Source organism: Sinocyclocheilus rhinocerous, unplaced genomic scaffold (assembly GCF_001515625.1).
Source record: "Sinocyclocheilus rhinocerous isolate Xijiao unplaced genomic scaffold, SAMN03320098_v1.1 scaffold1342, whole genome shotgun sequence".
Taxonomy (NCBI): Eukaryota; Metazoa; Chordata; class Actinopteri; order Cypriniformes; family Cyprinidae; genus Sinocyclocheilus; species Sinocyclocheilus rhinocerous.
In genome coordinates, this window is record NW_015640094.1 from 560,309 (window position 1) to 569,077 (window position 8,769).

General features: G+C 39.6%; 2 protein-coding genes across 2 annotated transcripts in view; both read left to right on the forward strand.

Moving 5' to 3' along the window:
* The window catches only part of LOC107752539 (protein capicua homolog), a gene marked incomplete at its 5' end in the record, with an annotated part of 24,159 nt that extends 18,215 nt beyond the window's left edge, over positions 1–5,944 (forward strand). The window contains 5 exons of the mRNA XM_016568538.1: positions 1,097–1,248; positions 1,754–1,885; positions 1,978–2,103; positions 3,250–5,075; positions 5,127–5,944. Of these exons, the coding sequence (XP_016424024.1) occupies positions 1,097–1,248; positions 1,754–1,885; positions 1,978–2,103; positions 3,250–3,521 (682 nt within the window). The remainder of the gene's footprint in view (positions 1–1,096; positions 1,249–1,753; positions 1,886–1,977; positions 2,104–3,249; positions 5,076–5,126) is intronic.
* Positions 5,945–6,745: 801 nt separating this feature from the next.
* Positions 6,746–8,769, forward strand: part of gsk3aa (glycogen synthase kinase 3 alpha a) — a 24,394-nt gene continuing 22,370 nt past the window's right edge. The window contains exons 1-3 of the mRNA XM_016568539.1: positions 6,746–7,169; positions 8,243–8,307; positions 8,361–8,471. Of these exons, the coding sequence (XP_016424025.1) occupies positions 6,914–7,169; positions 8,243–8,307; positions 8,361–8,471 (432 nt within the window). The 5' untranslated portion in view covers positions 6,746–6,913. The remainder of the gene's footprint in view (positions 7,170–8,242; positions 8,308–8,360; positions 8,472–8,769) is intronic.

Below are 8,769 nucleotides of genomic sequence, written 5' to 3' on the forward strand. Positions count from 1 at the left end.
TAGCCGCCTGCTGCGAGCTTCAGTGTAAATATTGCGTCAAAATCAAATCAATTTGAGCGTGATTTAAACCCGGATGATTGTAACCACTCTAAGTTTGTCTGCCTTGGGAAAGCTAGCGTGTCTCCGACATAGTGATAACACTTGTTGCCTTCTCTAGTGCAGCTCAACCAGGTCTCGTCCCATTCGTCGGTATTTGTGATATCACAAATCCCAGAAAATATGCGTTGTAGTCCAAACGAGTCGTTCGTTGTAGTTTTTGAAAAGTGATTTCTGTTAAATAAAATATTTCCTTTTGAAGTGGACCTTGAGCTTTGTAACTTTGCCGATCTTTTTTATGCTCAAACAGCAACATTACAGACTAACTAAAGCTGAAAAAGCATAATAGGACCCCTTTAAGATTAAGTTTTTCGATTTAAAGGTCCAGTTTAAAGTTGACATTTTTGATCTAATATATATTGCTTTATTTCAGCTGTAATTCAATCAATAAAGACCAGTTTAAGTTAACAATAACAACAATAGTTAAAAGCCAGTGACACAAACATTGTAACAGTATCACCATGCGGCCAAAAAACGTAATATGTGTATGTACACAGGTGCATTATATTTTTAGCCAGTGTGTTGCAAGCATGTGGTCAAGGTTATATACTGAATATACTTGCGTTACTGTAAAATTAACACATCTTAGTATTCAAGGTGGTAGTGGACCTTCAAATATTTTTGACATATATTTGATATTACTCTGTTATCTAGCTACAGTTTACTAATTTACTTCAAGATTTTCTTCAAATATTTGCTCAGCCATGACAGTATTTGACCTGGAAGGGAAAACTGACTGTAGTGCACCATTTATACCTAGTATGCATTGCTACACATTTGTTTGTACTTGTGTATCTTTCAGGCCTTATTCTTTTGCATTTACACCAAATTAGTAGTCACTGGTTAGTCACATCCCTCCATCCCTGCTCATATCTTTCACAAAGTACTATTTATGTGATTTGTAAGACCGTTATTCTGTATTCTCTTTTTTTACATTATTTCTCTGCTGATATGTCAGTTATTATTTCATTTTGTAACAACTATATTTGCTCTTTCGCAGGGCGCTGTTTGGCTCCTCTTTTGAAGAGCGTCTTAAAGAGCTGCCGGAGTTCAAGCCTGAAGATGTGCTGCCCTCTCCCAATTTACAGAGTCTAGCAACTTCCCCTAGAGCCATACTGGGCAGCTACCGCAGGAAGCGGAGGAACTCTACAGGTGAGAGAAGATTATAAGGCTACGTCCACACGAAGCCAGAACTTTCCCTATCCGATCTTTTTTTTCTCCTCGTCTCAAGAAATATCTGCGTCCACACGAAACCGACACAAAACGATGTAGTATACATGCCAAACCAGTATGTGGCGCTGTAATTCTGCCACAGAGATACACTAAAAACTGAGAAGAAGGCGTATACAGCTAAACGCGTCTCCGTGTGGACGGGGCCTAAATATAATGAGAAATTGCACAGTCAAATACAATGTTTTGTCTCAGACAATCACATGTACATTCATGCATTTAGTAGATGCTTTTATCCAAAGCGGCTTACAAAAGAGGAACAAAAGCAATTTATCAAAAAGCCAATAATATACGATGCCTGGTTTAGTAGACAACTACATTGGGAAGCAAGTTAGAGAAAGGGATCTAGGGGATTCTTTTTGCCTAACGTCTGCTTTTTTGGGTGATTTTGGTCCCTCCTTTCATAACCTTTTCTTTCCTTCCTTAGATCTAGACTCCGCCGATGACCCCAGTTCACCACGGAGGAAGAGTCGCCGCTTGTCCAGCTGCAGCTCAGAGCCCAACACGCCCAAGAGTGCTGCCAAGTGTGAAGGGGACATCTTTACCTTCGACAGGGCTGGTGGGCTCAGTTTTATGCTTAAACTCAGTCTCATGAACCCATGCATAAAAATATTTATTCATGTGTGTTTTCTTATCTTTTGTGTTTATCAGTTGGAGAGACAGAGCATATTTCGGAGGAGTCGGACCGTGTGCCGCCTTCCTCTCTGCGTAGGATGTTGGACCAGCGGCGTGTGCTCGTTATGCAGCTCTTCCAGGAGCATGGCTTCTTTCCCTCAGGTAACATCAAGTTAACCATCTCTCAGTATAGCACAGCCAGACTTTTGACTTGAATGGACACTTTTCACATTTCCGGGTTTCTCAGCAGAGGAAGTCATCATAGTTGGGTAAACTTCAATAGCAGTGAAGGGAGAGTACCACAAATATATATTTTTTTGCATTCCCATTTGCTCAAATAGCAAAAGAAAACGCCACGTTAGTGTTTTCACGACTTTCGATAAAAGGAAAAAAAATAGAGAGAGTGAGAACGGCAGTCAGAAGAGAGAACGATGTCAAATTAACCGTCACTCCTTTAGCCGCTGCATTAGAAACACTCTCGCATTAGCATTAACTGTTTTTTTGTAATTTGACGCAAAGGTAATATAATACAAAGTATAGTGTTATAAATGTACATACACTTTTAAAAAAAAATGAAAATATAAAACATTTGGAAGGATTTGTGATGGTGGTTGAGGAGATTCTCCCTTTCGAAAAGCGCTATATAAATGTTTATTATTATTTATTTATTATTATTTTTATGATGCTGATGTCCAGTGAAACTCGACAATCACAGTCTTGTACACAGGGTCCATTGAATTTATACTTCTGTTGAGCAAAAAAAGTCAATTTCAAGTAAATGCTGTTTGAATGATCTATTCATCAAAGAATCCTGAAAAAAAAAATCAACATTTCCACAACAATATTAAGAAGCAACTGTTTACAACATTGGTAAGAGTAAGAAATAATTGAGCAGCAAATTAGCATTTAAGAATGATTTCTGAAGGATCATGTGACACTGAAGACTGTAGTAATGGCTGCTAAAATCACAGGAATTAATTAAATGTTAAAATTTATATTTGAAAAATGTAAATTTAAACTATGAAAGTTTGTTTCCACCAGAATTCAGAGTTTGTTTCATACCACAGTTCTGACTTTACATCTCAATTCTGAGAAAAAGCCAGATATAAAGTTAGAATTGTGAGATATAAACTCAAAATCGCGAAATGTGTGATTTAAAAAGTTAATTTTTATAATTAATATACATTTTTTTCAAAACAAAATTGTACAGTTATCAAATTCATCGCTTCAGAGGCTCAATGATATGCAATCAGCCATTGTTGTGAAGGCAAAACTTAACTTGCATATCTTTTTTTCTTTCTGGTACAGCGCAAGCCACAGCTGCCTTCCAAGCTCGCCACTCGGACACGTTTCCCAGCAAGGTGTGCCTGCAGCTGAAGATCCGCGAGGTAAGGCAGAAGATCATGCAGACTGCCGGCAGTTTTGAAACCGTGGGAGGCGTGGCCATTGGAAGCTCTGACTCCGCCTCTACTCCCGGACCATCCAATCCAGCGGCCAGGGAGAATTCCGAAGCGGACGAGAGGGGCAGGGCCACGGAAGAGCCAAAGAAAGACGCGGGCGATCCGCAGGAGTCGAGATGAAGAACGACGGAGGAGACGAGCGGAACGAAAGAATGAAAGACGAATGTAGGGATGGATTCTAGAAATGTGTAAACCCATTTCCACTGGCGATATACAGTGCAGCACTTATGTGGATTTTGCTTCGTTCCTAATCGAACTGATTTCGTTGCCATTGCGTTCACTTCGTTGATGTTCTGTTGTTATGCACAGTTACACACACACACACACGCACACACACTTTATGCAATTACATAATAACATCACTTTCACACATTAACGACTTGCACAAGGAGCGCATGGGGTCGCACTCATTTGCATATGCCACTCGTGTTAGGCTGTCATTGGTCCACCTCTGCATTAGGGCGTGGCTTTACTTTCTGTCGGAATTTTAGAGCCCTTCAATGCTGCACCACAGGCAGCACCAAACCAGCCTGTCTGCACACGCTCAGTAAAGCCCCCTGCGTGGGGCCAGCACAGATTTTTATCGAATGGACTGAATGTTTTAGACGAGAAATTAGACTGTTTGAGGTACCGGTAACTTTCAATCCAAAACGGGGATGGGGTGGGTTGGGGGGTAGGGGGTACAAATGCGCTTGCACTTTCATTTGTAAAGACCGAGAGACGGAGGAAAGCAATAGCCGGGGGAGGAGAAGGGTCTTCGTGCGAATGTTACGCCCCCGTGACGGGGTACATGCATCGGCTGTTACTGTTCTTCAGCACGGGCTGTAAATTCACAGGTTTTTTTTTGGTTTTCGTCCCAGAAGCAACAAACTCGAGACTCGTAATCACGTAGACCAGCGGAGCAGATAACAGAGGCGACCGCCACAATCGCATAAACAACAACAACAACAACACAGCACACTCAAAAGCGAGAGAGGAAAACATTGTCCTAACCTCGAAAAGAAGACGCAAACGAATAGAGACACTACCCCTCTTCGAATCAACGTGTAGTTATGCTTTGTCGTTTTGTTGTTGTGTCGTAACGGTGGAACTGACTGATATCCTATTTTGTATTAGCTTGCGCCTCTCTTCTTCTTCTTCTTCTTCCTCTAGTAATATTTTCAGCATGGACTAATCCAGCTATCTAAGTGTTGGAGCGATTACGTCGAAAAGAAAAAAGACTCTGGTTTAGCCTCTTAGCTGAAGCTCCTCTTCTCTGGCCACTGACTTAGGCTTTTCCCTGTACACTGTATATATATATATATATATATATAACCGTGATGGCTGGGGAGGGGGGCAGAGGGTGGGCACGAGGCTCTCTCTGTGTTCTTTTCCTCGTTTCTTTCTTGCTTTTTTATATTTCAATCAGGTGTTTGCACAATATATGGTCCTAGACCATGGTTTAAATCAGGAAAGTATTTGTTTTTAGATATTTAAAAACTAACCAACGACTTTGTTCCATTGCGTTCGATTCTCCCTTTCCGCATCCCATAAGGAAAGCCCTTGTTTTTTCATCTCCTTAAGACTTTTAACCCAAGTGTTGATGGAAAGCGCCACTTTAAGCGCTGGTCTGGAGTCAGAGTAAGCTTTGTAGTCTGCGACGACCATTTCGATTCGGGATTACGCAAGGGAAAGGTGGCCCGAGTCTGCGACGACGATTTCGTTTCAGGATTACGCAAGGGAAAGCTGACCCGAGACCAGCGCTGGGGCGGCATTTCTCAGGATCTCCTCTTTCTTACTCTGCCTCTTCTTTCATTGGTGCAATAGGACGTGGGTGGGAATTTTTTTTTGAAGTAGACGAGTGACCTGTTAGTGCCATAGATTTTCACTGTAGAAGCTGTAATAAAAATATATATATATACATATATTGAAAGGAGAGTGGGGGGAAAAATCAATGAGTATCGAGAGAGAAATCCAAACTGAACAAACTAAAAAAAAATGTAACCTAGCACTTTCTTGCGTCTGGTTTTGCTGAAAGAGAAGGAGTGATGAGTATATAAATGCTACTCAGTCTTCACTTGAATGTGTGACAATATAAATGTATAAATATACCTATATATTTCTATATGTCCATGATATACAGATGTATGTGTGTGTGCGAGCGTATGTACTTAAACATTACATGCACCCTGACAAATCAAACTTACTCCCGAGCAAATGCTATTCATATTTTCCCTCCTGAAAATGCAGTGGCACTACATTAAAAGACTGTTAGCATATGCCTGAAAACCAGTGGCTACTGACGTGCGCGAGGAGAAATCGGCATATGTAACCATTCAGCTCGATTCTGAACTTGATTATTATCTGCCCTTTCTTTCCCTTCCCCCAGCGACAGACAAATGCTTGCACACACACACCTTATGATTGTGTATCCAATAAACTGTCTTTACTTTGGAGAAGGAGTTTTAGAGTGAGAAAGGTGAGTGTAAACTCATCAACAGGCATGTTGACCATGTGCAATATTTCTAAACGAGATTATTGAAAAAATTAAAGACCTAACACAACGCTTGTTTTTTGTGTAGTTCTTTTCGCATGTGTGATAAAGGTATGTTATAGATGGATGGATGGATAGACAGACAGGTAGATAGTTAGATATACAGAATAAAGCATATTGATATAGTGTTATTTTATAGCCTTTTCTGTTTTGATTCATTATCTTTATCAGACCTGATTTATTATCTTTATCAGTAATAAGGAACAGCTTATGTTATTAGTTTTTTTAAATTTAATGAGTTTAATTTTAATTAATTTTAAATGTTTTGTTTGCTAATTATTATTATTATTATTATTATTATACACAAATAACATTGTGCATGATAAAGTTGAAAAAGCTTTGATTTAGAATGCCATTTTAAAATTTATTATCTTTATCAGACCTCAAGTTTTATTTACAAGTAATAATGAACACATTGTTGTATTAGTGTTATTTAATATGAGTTTTATTTGAATTAATTTTAAATTATTTGTTTTTAGTTCTATTTAATTATTATTAGTATTAATATTATACACAAATATCTAATTGGGCATGATAAATTAGAGGCATATTAAAAAAGCATATGAACGCAGGGTGTTATTTTTATAATCTATTATAATATATTTATCATCTTTATCAGATCTAAAGTTTTATTTACAAGTAGGAACAGCTCTTTTTCTTTTAATATCTATCTATCATCATCTGCTTTTGTTAGTTTTATGCATTTTATTTTAATTATTTTTAAATGATTTTTTGTTATTATTATTATTATTATTAACAACGTACAAAAATAACTAACTGTGCATGATAAAGTTAGAGGCAGTGACTCGGGTGTGTGACACCTGCTCCTGGAGTTGTTTGGAGTCCGGATCAATATAGCGCGTCTACAGTGCGCCGAACTGCATTCCCCATGAGGCTGCGAGTATTCTCAGCGCGTGAGAGAGTGGGTGAACGCTGAGGGTCGCGGCAAAAGGTTTGTCATCTTTTCGTTTTTAACCCAATGTTTCACCCCGCACCAGGCCAAGTCGACGAGGGAACCGCTGATCCTCGCCCCACAGCCTCGGCACACTTTCAGTCAGATATGAGCGGCAGCGGGCGGCCCAGGACGACCTCGTTCGCTGAGCCTCAGGGGGCGTCCGGAGCCGCTGCAGCATCCGCCGGATCCGCCGCTGTCGTGGGGAGCAACGCAGGAAAGCCCGGGGTCTCGCAGGCCTCGGCGGACAGTTCATCTGCTTGCGCAAATTTAAAACTATCTAGTGAGTATATAACCGAAGTTATCTCAGTTACGAGTCGACATATCGTGTATATAACTGAACGGCACACCCATGTTTTCTTGATATTGACAGTTATGTAATCTTCACGAAACTAGCCTAAGCTAACCAAGGAAAATTGTCACAATTTTGAGTTAAATTATAAACCGAGAAATGCTGACCAGCTGTGCGGCGTAGACAGCCTTTTGGGACATTAACAAAAATTCCAATGGCGTTACCATGATACAGTAATGGTAATACCATGGTACTTTTATATAACATGGTACTGATTTCCATATGAATGTGCATTGGTATTTATATGGAACATAAAATAATACAATGGTGCTGTCAGAGAAAACTGTATTACAATGGTCCCATACCCCAAAATAACACAACTTTACCATGGTAAGATGTCAGAAAACATGGCAGTACCCTAGTCAGTTGTGTAGTGCGATAGTAGATAATGCTAAGTAGGCAGCACATTAGGATTTAAGACACTATCATACACTTATAATAACAATAACTGGTTGACAAGCATGCTCTTCCACAGTGCTGTTATTAAAGTGATTGTTTAAATGCTTTACTGGGCAACTTACTAGGTTGTAGGGCATGTTGAATAGGTGGTAACTACCCTTCCTGACACACCCACTGTCATAATGTCCTGTGTGAAGGACACAAACAGGTCAGGCCCGTATTTAGTGATATGTGTGCCATGTTTCATTTAGACTTGCACACTGTTTTTTACCAAGTACACTTGCATGAGGCTTTTCATTTTAAGTTTATGTCCAATATAAATATCATTCTACAGCTTTTATACCGCCTTTTGCAGTGACAGTGATGCTTACGGTAAATTACCTTTTTAAATCATAATATGTGAATATATTTCCTTAACATTATGTTTTGAATCAGTAATACCCTGTATATGCCAAATCGGTAGGAATATATTTATTTTAGAGAGTAGCATTGCTGAATGAATGTACTTGCTGCAAGAACATCATCCCTGACCAAAATTTTCTGGTGCGTATTTGTCCGTTTACACCTAGGGAACAATCAGATCTAATGTCTCAAATGTGTTGTAGGAGACAGTGGGAAGGTGACCACGGTGGTTGCCACCCCAGGCCAGGGCCCGGATCGCCCGCAGGAGGTGTCTTATTGTTTGTCATAATTTACAGAGGTTAATGTGTCTTTATTCCACAGAAGGACGAGGTTTACCTCAATCTGGTGCTGGACTATGTGCCTGAGACCGTCTACAGGGTGTCACGGCACTTCAGCAAAGCTAAAACCATTATTCCCATCTTTTATGTGAAGGTAAAGTTGACTGAACAAACATTTAAATTCTTGAAATTTTAACAAGGCAACACAAATCCAAATTGTCAATTTTTACTCTCTATAAATGTTTTTGGTTTTATTTGTGCACAATTCATCAGTTCGTGCTGTTGATGAACTATATTTGTAATGTATAGATCAATGTGAGTTGCTTCCATGTAGGGCTGCACGATAAATCGCATGCGATATTTAACGCGCATCTTGTCAGAAAGCCGGTTCTTTAATCAGCGGTAAATCTCCATCACCCACGGGCTTTCACATTGAGCAGCATTAACTACAC